Source organism: Bufo gargarizans, chromosome 8 (genome assembly GCF_014858855.1).
Source record: "Bufo gargarizans isolate SCDJY-AF-19 chromosome 8, ASM1485885v1, whole genome shotgun sequence".
Lineage (NCBI taxonomy): Eukaryota > Metazoa > Chordata > Amphibia > Anura > Bufonidae > Bufo > Bufo gargarizans.
Genome location: NC_058087.1, coordinates 174,029,960 through 174,049,125, shown reverse-complemented (window position 1 = coordinate 174,049,125; position 19,166 = coordinate 174,029,960). Strand labels below are relative to the sequence as shown.

At 46.6% G+C, this 19,166-nt stretch overlaps 2 protein-coding genes across 3 annotated transcripts in view; one reads left to right on the top strand and one right to left on the bottom strand.

Annotated features, from left to right (window-relative positions):
• Positions 1–42: 42 nt before the first annotated feature.
• Positions 43–12,430, top strand: TSR3 (TSR3 ribosome maturation factor). 2 transcript variants are annotated; one of them, XM_044303477.1, is made up of 7 exons: positions 43–255; positions 1,408–1,527; positions 3,431–3,638; positions 6,232–6,425; positions 8,612–8,785; positions 11,052–11,115; positions 12,134–12,430. In XM_044303477.1, exons 2-7 carry the CDS (start codon positions 1,413–1,415, stop codon positions 12,315–12,317), a joined length of 939 nt encoding a protein of 312 aa, XP_044159412.1. In that variant the 5' UTR covers positions 43–255; positions 1,408–1,412; the 3' UTR covers positions 12,318–12,430. The 2 variants fall into 2 exon arrangements, with proteins under 2 accessions (XP_044159412.1, XP_044159413.1); XM_044303478.1 differs by lacking the exon at positions 43–255 and having other exon boundaries at positions 1,408–1,508.
• A 2,418-nt stretch (positions 12,431–14,848) lies between these two features.
• Positions 14,849–19,166, bottom strand: part of BAIAP3 (BAI1 associated protein 3) — a 164,128-nt gene continuing 159,810 nt past the window's right edge. The window contains exons 32-33 of the mRNA XM_044304069.1: positions 15,836–16,041; positions 14,849–14,949 (exon numbers count right to left, since the gene is read on the bottom strand). Of these exons, the coding sequence (XP_044160004.1) occupies positions 14,849–14,949; positions 15,836–16,041 (307 nt within the window). The remainder of the gene's footprint in view (positions 14,950–15,835; positions 16,042–19,166) is intronic.

The window sequence follows — 19,166 nt, the reverse complement described above, 5'->3', positions numbered from 1 at the left end:
TTTGTGGGTGACGTTCAGGAGCTGGACTTGTAGTGAGGCGGGCGGGCGGATCTGTGTCCCAGGGCGCCGCTCTCCGGCAGGAAAGGTTATAATACTCGGTATTATTTGTGGACTGGTGGGAATATATATATATATATATCTTGGTGGGAATTGTGAATCCTATTAGCTGTAATCTGCTGTGAGTAAAATCCCGGTGAGGCGGGGACGTGAAGCTAAAAGCTGCTGTAGAGAACACATGAGAAGAGCTGCGGAGAGGTGAGATGTGGAAGTAATGGAGGATGGGGGTATTACTGCTCAGGTTTATGGACAAGTTAGGCAACTTTCAAATATATATTTTTTTTTTCAGTTCCTCATAATTTGCACGTTTTCTGATTGCTGTCAGTGAATAGAAACGTTCTTAACTCCCCCTAAAGCTAAAAACCCGTACAGGTCTAATCCTATTCTTTAGTTGAGCGTTTCCTACATTTGTATCCAATTCAGACAGTTCACCCTGATCCAAAATGTTGCTCCAATGTATCAGTGTAGGAGAGATGTGTCAGTATATACTGCTCCCAGACAGGATACATTGTAGCAAGCCGACAGCTGAAAGCAGCACTAGTTGTGCAGGGTTTACAGCCTTGGGATGTAAGAATGATTCCTTAAATTGACAGCAAACAGAGATTTTGATTGGAAAGATGCAGAACTGTTCGTTAGGCCTAACTTAAAGGGGTATTCTAGATGTTACAAGTCATCCCTTATTCACAGGATAGCGGATAACTATTAGATCGATGGGGGGGTCCTACCACAGGCATGAGAACGGAGACCCTGTACTCCTTGGGGGTCCCTAGTGGCAGGTTGGGCATGCAAACGGCTGCTCCATTCATGTCTATGGGAGTTCCAGACCGACACTCCATTCATTTCGGAGGGCTACGGGTCACCATTCTTGTGATCGAGGGGGGGGGGGGGGGGGGGGGGTCTCAACGATAGGACCCCCCCACCGATCTAATAGTATGGATAGAGGGTAGTTTGTAACAACCGGAATACCCCCTTAAAGGAGTTGTCGGGATCACCCTTGGGATCCGCCTGCTAAGTACTTACCTGACAGATCCTGTGCCGTCACTTTGGCCCTCTTAGCAGGGCCCTATTTACCCGGCTGCAGCGGTGACGTTGCGACAACATTGTGTGACCACTGCAGCCCTTTAACATGTTCTAGATTACTAGGGGGAATAAATAGTGACGTGAAACTTCTTTAGAGGCAACTGGTTCCACAGGGTGAACTCTCATCAGATCCTGACTATTCGGGGCTATTGGGACATGCTGAGAGTTGTAGTGTTAATATACTTGAAGAGCTGTAGTTTGACAACCACTGATGGAGGGCCGTAGGAAGGCCTCTTCTTGGATCTACTCCTGTACATTTTTGTATTCCAGTTGTCATGGGGCGAAAGAAGCCGCCGAAAGAGGGTCGACCCAGACACAAAGAATCCCGATTTAAGAGACCGTCCAAAAGCCTGGAGACCTTCACCTCCGAGGTGCATGAAGCCTTAGATGGTAATTCCCCCGTGCAGTGGTGGGAGGATGGCGGCATGCTGTAATGTGGGCACGAACGGGATGGATTTATTAAAGCCCCTATGTCCCAGCGTTTGTCATAGAGAGGCATATAGTAACCTTGGCATCTAAGGAGTTAAACAGGCTAGCGCTCCTGCTGGAGCAGAGGCCCCACTCTCCATTGCACAGGAGACCTGTGCATTGCTTAGACTGGGACGCCGTAAAAAGGCATATTGGTGGCCACTAAGGGGTTAAACACCATTGACGTTAAAGGGGTTGAAGGTGGCTCTTGGATCAGAATACTTTTGCACTTGCATGTAATTAAAAGTTTAGCACAGCTGCTGAGTTATTCAGTAAATATGTATATCTATCTGTATAGCGCGACCTGCTGTTGGTTCTCTGTCCACCTCACTGAGGTGGTCGCACATGCTCAGGTCCATCCTTCAAGTACCACCAGCCCTATCCACTGCTAGAAGCTGTGACAGTTACAGGGAGAAAGCTGAAGGGAAATGCCCCCTGAGCTATTACAGGGAGAGATCTGGAGCAGAAAGGATACACCTCTGGGCTGTGATAGGGAGAGAGCTGCAGCAGAAAGGATACACCTTCTGAGCTGTGATAGGGAGTGAGCTGCAGCAGAAAGGATACACCTTCTGAGCTGTGATGGGGAGTGAGCTGCAGCAGAAAGGATACACCTTCTGACCTGTGATGGGGAGTGAGCTGCAGCAGAAAGGATACACCTTCTGACCTGTGATGGGGAGTGAGCTGCAGCAGAAAGGATACACCTTCTGACCTGTGATGGGGAGTGAGCTGCAGCAGAAAGGATACACCTTCTGACCTGTGATGGGGAGTGAGCTGCAGCAGAAAGGATACACCTTCTGACCTGTGATGGGGAGTGAGCTGCAGCAGAAAGGATACACCTTCTGACCTGTGATGGGGAGTGAGCTGCAGCAGAAAGGATACACCTTCTGACCTGTGATGGGGAGTGAGCTGCAGCAGAAAGGATACACCTTCTGACCTGTGATGGGGAGTGAGCTGCAGCAGAAAGGATACACCTTCTGAGCTATTATAGGGAGAGTGAGCTGCAGCAGAAAGGATACACCTTCTGAGCTGTGATGGGGAGTGAGCTGCAGCAGAAAGGATACACCTTCTGAGCTATTATAGGGAGAGTGAGCTACAGCAGAAAGGACAACCCCTGAGCTGTGATTGGTAGAGAGCTGCAGCAAAAGGGCATGCCCTCAAGCTGTTATAGGGAGAGAGCTGCAGCAGAAAGGACATGCCACCTGAGCTGCCAGCCTGAAATAAATCTAGCAGAGCAAGTGGAGCAATGAATGGGGAGATCTCTGGATCCATGTGAGGTACAGGGCTGGTTCTAGCTTTGTTAGTAAGAGATTGTCATGTCCTATATGATGTCTGATTTATATTTATTACATCTATCATGGCATAACCCCTTTAATAGATGCTTTGCTTCAGAATTTTGGGACAGAATCTGCACTACAAATCTGCAAGTAATCCGCACCATGTGAACTGTGACGGCTCCAGTTTAGCAATGTGCTTGCTGACACATGAGAGACCTGCAGGGCTGGAACAAGACCTAGAGGGGGGGGGGGGGGGGGGGGATGGGGTATAATAATACCCCCAATAACAGTGCGGTATAGTACATAAATAATACAGCTATACAGTGCCCACTTACTACTACCATAATATAGCCCCAATAACGGCATCATGTGACACCACCAAGCCATGCTAAGTGCCCACATAGTACTGCCTTGTAGGAGTACTGTATAATGGACATGTAAAAGGCTCACATGGTGCTAATGCAGTAAGACTACGTAGTGCCGACATAATGGTGTAATACAGGGGTCCTGGATTGTTATAAACACCGCACTCCTCTTTCTTCCTATTGAAGCCAGTATTCAGGGGGACGCTGATGGAGAGCCCAATGTGAAGTTCCCGTGTGCCCTGGCAATGTGGGATCTGGGGCACTGCGATCCCAAAAAATGTACGGGTCGAAAGTTGGTCCGGAAAGGTCTGGTCAGGAACCTTCGCATTAACCAGAGGTTCAACGGTCTGATCCTAAGTCCTATGGGGACGCTGTACGTGTCCCCCGCCGACAAGTAAGTTGTACGCAAAACAAAATCGTACAAATCAATTTTTTCGACATGAGGCAAAAATCAAATCAAACTAGTTTTATTTATTTTTAAATTTTTGTGTGCTGAGGGGGAAACTGGCACCAAGCAAATTGGGCATACAAGAATAAAACCACTAGGTGGCAGTATGCATCTGCCTGATTCCTAAGTAGAGATGAGAGAATCGGTTTGTCTCATCAAAAAGAGTTCTTCACCTGCGAGGGGCTGTCCCCCCCTATTGAGGAAGCGTCCCCCTTCTGCTTGATTGACGGGGCCCAACATTCCACCTGGCCCTGACAATCTCACACCTGTAGCTCTAAATAGAGGCGCAAGTGCAAAGAATGTGCCTCCAGAGTAGCAACTGCTTATATGCCGCTAAGCTTCTCAGCATTGGTGGGGTGGGGGATTTTGATGCAGAAGTGAACAACCTGAAATTCATGAGATGCAACGAAGGCCCCGTAAGCATTTTTGGGGTCCCCAGATGAACAACATATTCTATAGAAACCTCCTCTGATAAATACAGTAACAGTGTGATCAGCAGGTTTTCACCTATGACACTGGCTGACCTGTTACATGTGCGCTTGGCAGCTGAAGGCATCTGTGTTGGTCCCATGTTCATATGTGCCCGCATTGCTGAGAAAAATTATGTTTCAATATATGCAAATTAGGATTTAGGAGCAATAGGGGCCTTGCCGTTACACCTAGAGGCTCTGCTCTCTCTGCAACTGCCACATCCTCTTTACCTTCATTGATGGGCCCAGGCAGGCATAATCACATTTTCACAGCCTGGCCCCGTCAATCAAAAGTGCAGAGAGAGCTGAGCCTCTAGGTGTAACAGCAACGCCCCCGTTGCTCCTAGAGGCTCACTTGCATATATTGAAACATCATTTTTTTCCCAGCAATGCGGGCACATATGAACATGGGACCCAGGGGCGTAGCTAGAAATGACTGGGCCCCATAGCAAAAAAAATTTATGGGCCACCCCCTCCTGGATCTCCCCCACCCTCACATAACTCTCGGACCTCACCTCTCGGTATCACCGCCACCGAAAACGCCAGTACTATTAAAATATAAAAATGTTTTTCCAATACGGCGAATGGTGTAACGGAAAAAAGGGTCAAAATGGCAATTTTTCCCCCAAATTTTTTTTTCATTGCTTCTCTTAGGGCTCTTTCACACCTGCGTTCTTTTCTTCCGGCATAGAGTTCCGTCGTCGGGGCTCTATGCCGGAAGAATCCTGATCAGTTTTATCCTAATGCATTCTGAATGGAGAGAAATCCGTTCAGGATGCATCAGGATGTCTTCAGTTCAGGACCGGAACGTTTTTTGGCCGGAGAAAATACCGCAGCATGCTGCGCTTTTTGCTCCGGCCAAAAATCCTGAACACTTGCCGCAAGGCCGGATCCGGAATTAATGCCCATTGAAAGGCATTGATCCGGATCCGGCCTTAAGCTAAACGTCATTTCGGCGCATTGCCGGATCCGACGTTTAGCTTTTTCTGAATGGTTACCATGGCTGCCGGGACGCTAAAGTCCTGGCAGCCATGGTAAAGTGTAGTGGGGAGCGGGGGAGCAGTATACTTAGCGTCCGTGCGGCTCCCGGGGCGCTCCAGAGTGATGTCAGGGCGCCCCACGCGCATGGATGACGTGATCGCATGGCACGTCATCCATGCGCATGGGGCGCTCTGACGTCATTCTGGAGCGCCCCGGGAGCCGCACGGACTGTAAGTATACTGCTCCCCCGCTCCCCACTACTACTATGGCAACCAGGACTTTAATAGCGCCCTGGCTGCCATAGTAACACTGAACGCATTTTGAAGACGGATCCGTCTTCAAATGCTTTCAGTTCACTTGCGTTTTTCCGGATCCGGCGTGTAATTCCGGCAAGTGGAGTACACGCCGGATCTGGACAACGCAAGTGTGAAAGAGGCCTTACCCAAAAAAATGTAATAAAATGTGATCAAAAAACCACACACACACTCCAAAATGCTATCAATAAAAACTACAGATCGTCCCACAAAAAATAAGCCACACACAGCTCAGTGCTCAGCAATAGAACTATAAAAAAGTTATGGGGGTCAGAATATGGTGATGTAAAAAAAAAATATATATTTTTACACTATTTAGACCTACAAAAACCTATAAATATGGGGTATCGTTGTAATTGTACTGACCCAGAGAATGAAGAGCATGGCTCAGTTTTGCCGCAAACAGAACGCCGAAGGAACAAACTGTAAACTTAAAATGGTGGAGGAATTTTTTTATTTTTTTCCAATTCCACCCCATTTAGATTTTTTTTTTTTTTTTTAACCGCTTCCCACTATCTTGTATGCCATAATAAATGGTGGCATTAGAAAGTACAACTTGACCTGAAAAAAATAAGCCCTCATACTGCTATGTGAACGGAAGTATAAAAAAGTTATGGCTTAAGGAAGATAGGGAAGAAAAATGAAAATGCGAAAAAACCTCCAGTATCCTAAGGGTTAAATGTAGCACAGAGTATAACACACGAGCTGTTTGTCAGATATTGGCAGCGTCTTGGTGAAGTCTAAGCTCATAGGTTTATTTCTTCATATCATCAGGCAGATCGTCGCTGACGGAGGAGTCGCAGTCATTGATTGTTCCTGGGCAAAACTGGATGAGACGCCATTTGCAAAAATGAAAGGAAGTCATCCTCGACTCTTGCCGTACTTGGTTGCCGCAAACCCGGTCAATTATGGCCGCCCCTGCAAACTGTCCTGTGTGGAGGCCTTTGCTGCAACTTTTTGCATTGTAGGTTAGTAATAATACTGCTATTCATCAGTCATGACTATATGGCTACATGCACACGAACGTTGTTTGTTTCCGTGTCCGTTCCGTTTTTTTTGCGGATAGAATGCAGACCCATTCATTTTAATGGGTCCGCAAAAAACGCGGGCAGCACACAGTGTGCTGTCCGCATCAGTATGTCCGTTTCGTTGTCCCCGCCCCCAAAAATTGTGCATGACCTAATTTGCCATACAGAACGTCCGCAATTTGCGGACCGCAAAACACTTACGGTCGTGTGCATGTAGCCTATGTCTCATATGCATATCTATCGCCTTATCTTAAGGGGGAATTCTCATCTTAGTGATCATATTTCATATAATTACTAAGGCCTCATGCACACAACAGTATTTTTTCACGGTCTGCAAAACGGGGTTCCGTTGTTCAGTGATCCGTGTCTGTTTTTTCTTCCGTGTGTCTTCCATGATTTTTGGAGGATCACCAGACATGAAGGAAAGTAAAAAAAAAAAAAGTAGTTTTCTTGTCCGCCTGGCCGTGCAGAGCCAAACGGATCCGTCCTGACTTACAATGCAAGTCAATGGGGACGGATCCGTTTGACGTTCACACAATATGGTGCAATTGCAAACGGATCCGTCCCCCATTGACTTTTAATGTAAAGTCAGGAGTCCCTATCAGAGTTTTCTCCAATCCGATGGTATATTTTAACTTGAAGCGTCCCCAGGACCATGGGAACGCCTCTATGTTAGAATATACCATCGGATTTGAGTTAAATCATGAAAACTCAGATCCGACAGTATATTCTAACACAGAGGCGTTCCCATAGTGATGGGGACGCTTCAAGTTAGAATATACTAAGAACTGTGTACATGACTGCCCCCTGCTGCCTGGCAGCATCCGATCTCTTACAGGGGGCTGTGATCCGCACAATTAACCCCTCAGGTGCGGGGCCCCTCCCCTGTATTTAATTCATTGGTGGCTAGTGCGGCCCCCCCTCCCTTCCTCCCCTGTATTAAATTCATTGGTGGCCAGTGCGGCCTTCCCCCCCCCCCCCCTAATCATTGGTGGCAGTGGAGAGTTCCGATCGGAGTCCCAGCTTAATCGCTGGGGCTCCGATCGGTAACCATGGCAACCAGGACGCTACTGCAGTCCTGGCTGCTATGGTTACTTAGCAATTTTAGAAGCATTATACTTACCTGCGCTGTCTGTGACCAGCCGGGCGCTCCTCCTACTGGTAAGTGAAAGGTCTGTGCTATAAGCAATGCGCCGCACAGACCTTTCACTTACCAGTAAGAGGAGCGCCCGGCCGGTCACAGACACGATGTGAAAACTCAGCTCTGAAAAAGCTGTATGCAGACTCATCTGCAGATCCGTCTGTGCTAAAGTAGCCTACGGATCACGGACGCGGATGGCAATCTTGTGTGCCTCCGTGTTCTTTCACGGACCCATCGACTTGAATGGGTACGCGAACCGTTGTCCGTCAAAAAAATAGGACAGGTCCTATTTTTTTGACGGACAGGAAACACAGATCACGGACGTGGATGACAAACGGTGCATTTTCCGAGTTTTCAACGGACCTCCGCAGAAAATCACGGAAAACGGAACAACGGACACAGATGCACACAACGGTCGTGTGCATGAGGCCTAACTCCTACATATTCTTGTAAAATTTAGTTTTTTTTAAAGGGGCATTCCAACTTTTTTTTTTTTTTTTTTTCTTTTTACTGATGGCCTATCTGCTGGCTAATCGGTGGAGGTACAACATCTAGGACCCCTGCCGATCAGTTACTTAAGGAGGCTGCTTGTGTGCACAGCAACACCACAGCTTACCCTAGACAGTCACGTCCTTCGGTCACGTGGCCTAGGCGCAGCTCAGTCTCATTCAGGTGTATGGGGCTGAGCTGCAATACCAAGCACGGCCACTATACAATGTACGGAGGACGCGGCACCGCAGGAGCTCCACGGCTTCCTCAAGCAGCAGTTGGGATGCCGAGTGTTGCACCCCCACGATCAGATACTGATAACCTATCCAGAGGATCCATGTATCTCATAGTGTCCACCCTAGTGTCCTCCTCTTGATTGGAAGGACCACCATCGTTCTCCTGGTGTCCCTATCTCTTGTAATGATCCAGTGTGTTCCACGGAGTGCACATTGCCAGTGATGAATACCCACTTCATTTATTTCTCGTCTATTTTCAGGATTTCCAGATTTGGCTGTAATTTTACTGAGGAAATTTAAATGGGGGAAAGTATTTTTAGAACTGAACAAGGAGCTGCTTGAAAAATACAGCAAGTGTCAAGACGTGGAAGAAGTGAAGAAGGTAGAAGCGGAGTTCTTGGCTGCAGACAACGACAAAGATGCAGAAGAAATAGGTGCGTTACCCTGTCTCTATTATATGCTTTTTTTTTTATTCTCAGGATGGCTTTTTGTGTCCAAAAATTGTGTGAAAAATACTTAAAATGTTGCCCACATAACGGGAGAAGTGTTCTTTTGTATTTAACCACCAAACAGTTTCGGCCGAAGTTTTGAAGTGAATAGGGCTGAGCTGCGATACCAAGCACTGCCACTATACAAGGTACGGCGCTGTGCTTGGTGAGCGGAGAGAAGGCCGCAGCGCTACTGCGAGCACCGATGCCTTCTCGTACAGCTAATCGGTGGGGGTCCTGGGTGTCGGACCCCCACCGATCAGATACTGATGATCTGTCCAGAAGATAGGTCATCAGTATAAAAGTCTCAGAACAGAAAACCCCTTTAACAATTTGTGTGATGCAAAAACCTGAAATTGGATCTGGATGCAACTTTGTAACATATACCCTGTCCCACCCAGTCCTGCACTCAGGGCAGAGGACTGTGCTCCTGTCGCTGCTATGTAATGTATGTGTGTTTGTGTGTGTGTATATATATATATATATTTGCAACAAAAAGTATGTGAACCCTTTGGAATGATATGGATTTCTGCACAAATTGGTCATAAAATGTGATCTGATCTTCATCTAAGTCACAACAATAGACAATCACAGTCTGCTTAATCTAATAACACACAAAGAATTAAATGTTGCCATGTCTTTATTGAACACACCATGTAAACATTCACAGTGCAGGTGGAAAAAGTATGTGAACCCTTGGCATTAATAACTGGTTGAACCTCCTTTGGCAGCAATAACTTCAAGCAAACGTTTCCTGTAGTTGCAGATCAGACATGCACAACGGTCAGGAGTAATTCTTGACCATTCCTCTTTACAGAACTGTTTCAGTTCAGCAATATTCTTGGGATGTCTGGTGTGAATCGCATTCTTGATGTCATGCCACAGCATCTCAATCGGGTTGAGGTCAGGACTCTGACTGGGCCCCTCCAGAAGGCATATTTTCTTCTGTTTAAGCCATTCTGTTGTTGATTTACTTCTATGCTTTGGGTCGTTGTCCTCTTGCAACACCCATCTTCTGTTGAGCTTCAGCTGGTGGACAGATGGCCTTAAGTTCTCCTGCAAAATGTTTTGATAAACTTGGGAATTCATTTTTCCTTCGATGATAGCAATCCGTCCAGGCCCTGACGCAGCAAAGCAGCCCCAAACCATGATGCCCCCACCACCACACTTCACAGTTGGGATGAGGTTTTGATGTTGGTGTGCTGTGCCTCTTTTTCTCCACACATAGTGTTGTGCGTTTCTTCCAAACAACTCAACTTTGGTTTCATCTGTCCACAGAATATTTTGCCAGTACTGCTGTGGAACATCCAGGTGCTCTTGTGCAAACTGTAAACGTGCAGCAATGTTTTTTTTTTGGGACAGCAGTGGCTTCCTCTGTGGTATCCTCCCATGACATCCATTCTTGTTTAGTGTTTTACGTATCGTAGATTCGCTAACAGGGATGTTAGCATATGCCAGAGACTTTTGTAAGTCTTTAGCTGACGCTCTAGGATTCTTCTTCCCCTCATTGAGCAGTCTGCGCTGTGCTCCTGCAGTCATCTTTACAGGACGGCCACTCCTAGGGAGAGTGGCAGCAGGGCTGAACTTTCTCCATTTATAGACAATGTGTCTTACCGTGGACTGATGAACAGCAAGGCTTTTGGAGATACTTTTATAACCCTTTCCAGCTTTATGCAAGTCAACAATTCTTAATCGTAGGTCTTCTGAGAGCTCTTTTGTGCGAGGCATCATTCACATCAGGCAATGCTTCTTGTGAAAAGCAAACCCAGAACCGGTGTGTGTTTTTTATAGGGCATCTGTAACCAACACCTTCAATCTCATCTCATTGATTGGACACCAGTTGGCTGACACCTCACTCCAATTAGCTCTTGGAGATGTCATTAGTCTAGGGGTTCACATACTTTTTCCACCTGCACTGTGAATGTTTACATGGCGTGTTCAATAAAAACATGGTAACATTTAATTCTTTGTGTGTTATTAGTTAAGCAGACTGTGATTGTCTATTGTTGTGACTTAGATGAAGATCAGATCACATTTTATGACCAATTTGGGCAGAAATCCATATCATTCCAAAGGGTTCACATACTTTTTCTTGCAACTGTATGTGTATAATATTTTGTGTGTGTGTAAAATCCTTGTAGCCACTTTAATAATTGTGTGACTATATTCTTTTTTTATCTTTATTTGTTACACATGCTTATTATTTTTTTAGATCCTTTTGATGTTGATTCTGGCAGAGAGTTTATGAATCCCAATCGAGTCATCTGCTCAAAAAGGTAATTTCTGTTCCAATTTTACAATCTCAAGAGCCACAATATGACAAATCTTTACAACTATGGGGCACATTGATAAAGACAAGCACAAGACGAGGGTGTAGAAGTTGCCCATAGCAACCGGATTTCAGTTCTTAGAAATGTTTTGAAAAACAATAGCATGCAGATTGTTCTTGGTCTGTTACGGTGGAAACGTACATGCATGTCTGCACAGGAACCAAGTGGTGCCAGTGTGGGTGCCTATACATGAACTACATTTTATTAACTGCGCTGTTCACCCGGCAGTGTGAATAAGTTGTTACTTTTATTCTGCAGGTCAGTACAATACCATCGCTACAAAATTTGTGTATATATACGGTTAAAAAAAATAAAAAATTTTCTTTGCAAAAAATGAATGTCAGCAATATTATACATAACTCCTTCCATATCGTATTGCTCTGTATTATGTCAGTATAACGCCTGTACAGGTGTAGATATATGGCAAGCCCTTTATCCGGTCTCCCAGCTGTCATGACGACCCATCAGCACCTTGTGATGAAGACTTTAGATGGTGCTGACAATACTGACCGCAGCATCTAAGGCAGGGATCAGCAACCTCCAGCACTCCAGGTGTTCTGAAACTACAACTCCCAGAATCCTCCTTTCACTTCTGTGGGCGTTACAAGAACAACCAAGTAAGTTTGCATGCTGGGAGTTGTAGTTTCACAGCAGCTGGAGTGCCGAAGGTTGCTGATCCCTGATCTAAAGGGTTAAGCGTTCAGGATCTGAGTCTGATCTCGGCTGTTGCAGCAGGTTGTCAGCTGTATGTTACAGCTGACACCTGCTGCTCATCTCCTGAGCCCCTGCCATCATTACAACTTACATGTATGGCTCAGGGCTTGACCTCCCCACCCGCTGTGGAGTAAATGTACAGCAGAGTGCACAAAGGGGTTAAGGTTGCTGTCGATTAAAGAGGTATGTTATGCCGCTGCTCCCCGAATCTGTGAAATCTTATCTTGAAATTGTGATTGCAATTTTTCAGATTACCAAATGAGGAAGATGAGGAGGAGGAGGAGGACGAGTCTGATGAGGAGGAAGAGGATAGTAGTGATGCTGCAAAAGGAAGCGATGATGGCTCTGGAGAAGAGAGTGAGGAGGAGGAAGGTGAGGCGGCCTGTAGTAAACCCGTTGTTTGGAAAGGAGTCAAAAAGAGACTACGAGACTGATTTGTGAAAACCAAGCTCATCACCTCCCCCTTCGAGGACTGTAAGACGTCATGTATGTATAGTGTTTTGTACAGCAAATGTTGGAGAATTTAATTAAATTTAAGTAGCTTTGATCACAAGTTTGAATTTATTTTTTCTTAAGTTTTATATGTTTACTCTATCACTTCACAATTTTATGATGATGATTTTCAGAATTGTCTCTTGTGATTTCAGCTTTCCATTACAGAAGCTCTTAAAGGGGTATTCCGGTTTTAGCAAGTTATCCCCCAGTCACAGGACAGGGGATAACTATAATATCTGGCTAGGGCATCATAAATCTGCTGACAAGCTCCCTTTAATCAAAGCTACGCGATCAAGCGACACATGTCTCCGTGTAGCCCTAGCCCTTAATGTAGTCCCAAATACTGAAGTAACCTTTATGGAGCAGTATAATGAACACTTGGAGACGAAGACATCCGTTATTTCACATTTTATTAATACAATGTAAAATACAAATATAAAACATCTCAGTCCCACATGGAAAACGTACTGTACGCTGTCATACTGATCTCTGGAAACATTAGCATTTAGACATTTTCTACATTCAACTTAGAACAAGAAACCCCGATATTGTACTTAGAGATGGTCAGAATCCAGTGAGTGCGAGCGTGCGCCACGTAACAAGTGTCACAGACCGTGATGTGTAAATCGTCAGCATACGAACGTTACATCACAAGTGTCATCGCACACGTATTATTCCTGCCACAGAGCTGAAATGGACAACTACAGCAAAGGCTCAGGTTTCAGAAAAGCTCATCTGTATGACGTAGGACTCTACATTTCCAATAAAAACACGGAGGAAACCGTACAAGCCAATTACGTGTATTTTTCATTTTAGCAGCTAGCAAAACGAAATGCAAACATGGCGTCTATTTCAGGGAAATTCTGGTGCCATTCTGTAGATGGGATGGCAGCTTGATTACAATAGATATACCCTGGAATTATGGGATGGGATCTGTCCAAAAACTGCCTCTGCCCTGGGGACCCTCTATACCTATTCAGATGTTTATGAAGCCCACCATATCTTACCTGCAAGTAGTGACCGTTATTTCTGTTACCATTAACAAAGATTTAAAGTGAATATGCATCCCAACAAATGAAGATGAATGTGCACCCAACTCTGTGCTGATTGATTTTGTAATATATTTTTTATAATGGGTTGAGTTCCATCTTCTCATACAGAGCTCCAAGTTTCCTGCATAGAGTTAAAAGATAACATTTGTGCTGCCTGCAGCCACCACTAGGTGGAGCTTACATTCTAAAGATCGAACAGAGTAATAAAACATTATACAACAAAAGCTTAAGCTCCCCCTGGTGGTGACTGCAAATAGACAGCATACTATCTTTTAGATCTATTCCTGTGCAAGGGATTTAGGGCTGTAAATGCTATAAGGATTTATGATAAATTTCATGAGTACAGAATGTTTGACCCAAAAATTGATCTGAAAAAGTGGAAGTTTACTTCATACGGACTCTGTCAGCAGTTTTGACCATTCTAAACTGTTGTGAGCATCAGGTTAGGGGCTGGGGAGTGCAGTACAAACCTCTTGTGAAGCGTTCCTCATCAGGAGTAGAAAGAATATAAAGTTTTATTTTGCCAATTTCTGCTCTTGCCAAGTGCCCAGGAGGTGGGGCTTCAGTGTGAATTGCCCTCTGCATTGAGCTGCCTCACGGCCCCTCCCCCTCTGCTCGAGTGACAGCTGTAGCATCCAACCAGGGGACCACTATAGGTGTCATTCAGTCAGAGGGGAGGGACTGTGAAGCAGCTCAATACAGAAAGCAGAGGGGACTTCACAGTGAAAGCAGAATAAAACTTCATATTTACACTCCTCCTGATGAGAAAATATCCGCAAAAGGTGTTTGTACTGCTGTCCCCAGCCCCTGCTTAGGGCTGTCAGCAGTTTAGCATGATTAAAACTGCTTACAGACACCCTTTTAAAAAGGTTATTTGTGGTTGGCGTATTTTGCTTCCTACAGATATTTTACACTATTCGTAATAAGGCTGGAAGAAAATACAAATGCTGTTGTTGGATGTTATACTACATGAATCTGGGGGACGTTCTTAGTTTTATATATCCATCCGAGTGTATGTATTATACATGCCAGCAGGTGGCACCAAACCCTTTGCCATGTCATCATCTTCCATGTACTCCATGCCTGGTATTGGATATTGATGGATCCCAGAATTTCCACTGAATAGATTCAAGACAAGAATTTTTTTACTTGGTCGGTGAAACAGAAATTAATTTCATGAGACACCGATTACTACAATATTCAATTAAACACTTAATATTTAAAACTTCAGTTCTCAAAAACGGACCAAAAACTTAACAATATATGACAAAGAAAAGTCATAAAGTTATGTAAGCCTCATCGGTTCCCTTCCAAAGGCGTGTTTGACACAATACAGCACGACTGTGTTGTCTTCCCCTGGCAGCCAAGGGTTAAGATATTTACTTTTTTTTTTTTTTTTTTTAAGTATAAATAGAGTTTCAGTCGTCTTCCATAAACTTCTCCAGTTCCCGAAGTTTCTTCACAAAATCTTGTGCTTCCTTGTCTATTCTGCCGTCCAGCATCTTCAGTATTGACTTCACTGAAGAATAGAATTGGGGGAAATTTATCAAAACTTAATAAATTAACTTCAGTTTATTAACCACTTCTTTACCAGAGCAATGGCCCTATCTAACTGCAAATAACTACTGTATTTTTCAGATTATAAGACGCACTTTTTTTTCACTCAAAAGTCCAAAAGCTACAGCGCTGTGCCGTCTGTACTCTCTTTCCCTGGTCCCGCTCTGCACTCTGTCCTGATGGAAGGCTGGGGGGAGATCTGAGAATGATGGAGGCTGGGGCGGTCTGATCTCAGGCTGATGGAGCTTGGGGGGTGTGGTTTTGGGGTCTGATCTGAGTTTTTTTTCTTATTTTTCTACTTCGAATCCTAGGTGCGTCTTATAGTCCGAAATTACTGTAATTTCTGAGCCAACCTACACGTATTTGATATAATTTTTTACAGGACACATTACTTTTCTTTTGTGCCATTAGATGACAGATATGTTCAAAAAGTATTTAAGGAAAAACTTAAAATTATGAAGTAATGTGTATTTTTCTTTTATCAATTTTTTTTATTTATTTATTTTGTTCTGGAAATATTTTGTCAATCTTTAGTAACAGTTACCGTAATTTTATACCATGAAAATGGATACGATTTGTGTAATTTATCTACTGGCTGGGCTCACCACAAGGTTTCAAAAGACTAAAGCGCATTTTAGATTTTGGTGGCCTATTTTTCTGTTGCTAGCTCTATGACTCTATATTTTTACTTTTTTTTTAAAAGCACAAAGGAATTTTTTTTTATATTTTACACAAAGTGCGTTACACCGTTGCTAAAACTAAGAAATATAAATTATATTTTTTATAAATGAAAAAGGGGGAAAATGTGTGCATCTTTATGCTGACCCCCCACTTCTGCATTTCCTTACCATTGGCCTTAGGTCTTGTCAGCTTCAGTACTGTGGGCTGGACGTTTTTCACTCCACCTGTAATGTGAGGTCGATTTAATCCATAGATGACGTTCATAGGGAGGACAGCCTCACCAGCAAAGTCGTTAGTGGAGAGCCAGTCGTGATCCATGACGGTAAAGACAATGCAGGCGGATTTCCTCCGACACTGCTCTGACGACACTGAGCTGCGGAAGAGATCATAGCGTGTTATGGGCACAAAACTTCTATTAGATATTCATCAATAAATTTCTCACCCATTCCATTGGGGGACACAGACCATTGGTATAAATTAGGCTACCACTAGGGGGAGACACTATGCAAATAAAAAAAACAGCTCCTCCTCCACTGGCTATACCACCATGCTCCAACAGGAGGACCTCAGTTTTTAGCTTAGTGTCGGATAAGGAGGTGACACTCCTGCTCCTGCAGGGTTGTCCCTGTAGTTTTTTCTTCTCCTGTTTGTTGTTTTTCTGATCAGAGGACGCAGGGTCGCATGGTGTGTCCCTGGTCTCTCAGCGGAGCGAGCGCCGGGGTCGAATGACCGTCCTAGGCTACCTCCCTTTCCCCCCAAAAGATAAGTGGAACCGGGTTTCGACCTGCAGCTCTGGTGGCCTACCAGATCCGGGGTCACCTAGTCCTGCCCTCTTTCCAGTGCACTGCCACTCCTTGTGCCAGATGACTGAAGAGGTGAACCCCTACTGGTCCGGAACAGAGGGTGAAGACTGCAGGACTCGGATAAGTACAGCGGCTCTCCTGCAAGCTCCTTCTCCCCCTGTGCTCACTGTGACATGGCTCCTTAGGGCTTACCTGTGGATCTGGGTGGTCCTGCTGGGTGAGAGGTAGGAGGTTCCTTCTTGGGGCAGTGGCTGTTTTCAGCTCCCCCAGCACGGCGGGCGCCATTTTCAGAGTTGGGGTCTGCCTTTTTTCATGTTTTCCAGCGCGCGCTCTGTGACGCGACTGGGGGGCGGAGCCTATCGCATCAGCTCCGGCGATTCTGCTTTGCCTCAGCGCTTCATCTACGCTTGGCTGCTACTCCAGCTCCTCACAGGCCACGGTAGGACAGATGGTGTTCCGCAAAACTGTAGAAGACCCTGACTCCGGGATTGCCGCCGCCATGCCAAGACCTGGGGCCCCCTAAAAATCTACAGCGACTCCTCAGGTCCCACTGGGATCCTGTATGGTTTGCTGCTTGCCACTATCGGTTACAGGCTCCTGTGACTCTTGCCTTGCCTCGGGACAGGATCATCCACCTCCTCCACTGCCCCTTTGGAGCCCGCGGAGCCCTCCTGGGCCTCTGGCATAGCTAGGGCGGCCACGGACTTGGCCCAAGTCTCACGCGCGGCCATGGCCTTTATGGAATGCATGGCGGCCTCGGATCCACCGCTCCACCTCCCGGTGCCCCCCAGAGCGGACGCTCGACCTTTAAGAGGCAGCGTACGCAGCAGCATCCCTCCTCGGATGACTGTGCTTCTCCCCCTCGTCTGGAGGCGGGTTCAGCCTCTCCCCCTCGCAGGGACTGCAGGTCTGAAGGGGAAAGGTCCGGCTCGGACGAGGACACGGAACCGGAACCGGAACCCTCGCCTAAGCTCTCCACCATGGTGGCAGACCTGGTCACGGCGGTCCATGACACCTTTGACATCCAGGGGGAACCTCCTTCTGCTAGTACCCAGGAATTCCCCCTTTTCCACTCCAGAAGGGGTGGCGCACCAGAGGCAGTCACATTCCCCATTCATGGCGAGTTCGCCAAGGTCCTTTCAAAGGCTTGGGAGCGCCCTAATCACAGTTTTTCTGCCACAAGGCACATGGATACTCTGTATCCTTTCCCGGCAGATAATGTGCAGCAGTGGTCTTCTCCTCCTAAGGTCGACCCACCGGTGGCCAGATTGACTAAGAATACGGCAATACCAGTCTTGGACGGGTCCTCCCTACAGGACTCTGTTGACAGGCGTTTGAACTCTCTTTCCAAAGCCATCTTTACTCCGGCGGGCACAGGTCTGCGGCCCGCGTTCGCCTTGGCAGCTAGGGCGCTTTCGGTGTGGTTGCAGCGCCATCATCGGGACCTCGCGGAGCAGGATGCCTCTGCGGACACCCTGAACTTCGTCCTCCAGATGTCCCAAGCGACAACATTCCTCTGAGAGGCCTCATTGGACGTCAGCACTTTTTTTTTTTTTGGCGCGGGTTTCGGCCCTCTAGGTCACTCAGCGCAGGGAGGTCTGGTTGAAGGTCTGGGACGCAGACGCTTCCTCCAAGCTCTCCCTCACTAACCTTCTCTTTGCGGGTTCCAGGCTCTTTGGTGCTAAGCTGGATGAGATTATCTCTGACGCTACGGGGGGCAAGAGCACACACCTGCCCCAATCTAGATCCAAGAGTACCTTCAGAGCTCGCCCCTTTGGCTCTAGAAACCAGTCCTTTCGGTGCTCCTCCTCCAGGTCTGCGACAGCCCCCTCCTCCGGCGGCTCTCAGGACTCCTGCAAGAAGCCTTCCTTTAAAGCCTCAACCTTCCTGGCGCCCGCGGGCACAATTTCAGGGACGTTTTGCCCGCCCTGCGGCTCCCAAGCACTCCTTTCAGCAGGTCTGGAGAGCTCACGTTCAAGACGCCTGGGCCCTGGAAGTTGTAACTTCCGGTTACAAGATAGAATTTGCTTCCAGACCTCTGGAACGGTCCTTTTACAAGCGGTCTCTTCCCTTCTGGTCCGGGGAGTAGTTGCCCCAGTTCCGCTGGAGGAACAGGGTACAGGGTTCTACTCAAATCTCTTTGTAGTGCCAAAGAAGGAGGGGATCAGTGCATCCCTGCGGGTGCGGAGGTTCCGGATGGAATCCTTCCGCTCAGTTATTGCTTCTCTTCTTCTGGGGGAGTTCCTCACGTCAGTGGACATCTGGGACGCCTATCTGCATGTCCCTATTGCAGAATCTCACCACAGATTCCTGCGCTTCGTCATTGGCAGCCGTCATTATCAGTTTGTCGCCTTCCCTTTGGGCTGGCGACAGCCCCGCGGGTATTAACAAAGATCTTGGCGCCGCTCATGGCGCTTCTTCGCACCAGGGGCATATCTCTGTTGCCCTACCTGGACGACATACTGATAAAGGCTCCCTCTCGTCCCCAGGCCGAAGACAGCGTCAGGATCACTGTTCAGACTCTACAACAGTTCGGCTCGCTGATCAACTTCCCGAAGTCCTCTCTCCAACCTTCCCAGAGGGTGACTTTCCTGGGGATGATTCTGGACACCACTGCAGACCAGGTATTCCTTCCGGATTGCAAGTTCTCATGGATACGGGAGTCAGTGTCTTGCCTTCCGCATTCCCCGTGTTT

What these genes read in the sequence shown, in the direction of transcription:
- TSR3 (XM_044303477.1), top strand. Translation starts at nt 1,413, where the DNA reads ATGGGGCGAAAGAAGCCGCCGAAAGAGGGTCGACCCAGACACAAAGAA. An exon ending in GGTGCATGAAGCCTTAGATG is followed by an intron (nt 1,528 to 3,430) that starts GTAATTCCCCCG and finishes TTCCTATTGAAG; the next exon opens with CCAGTATTCAGGGGGACGCT. An exon ending in TGCAACTTTTTGCATTGTAG is followed by an intron (nt 6,426 to 8,611) that starts GTTAGTAATAAT and finishes GTCTATTTTCAG; the next exon opens with GATTTCCAGATTTGGCTGTA.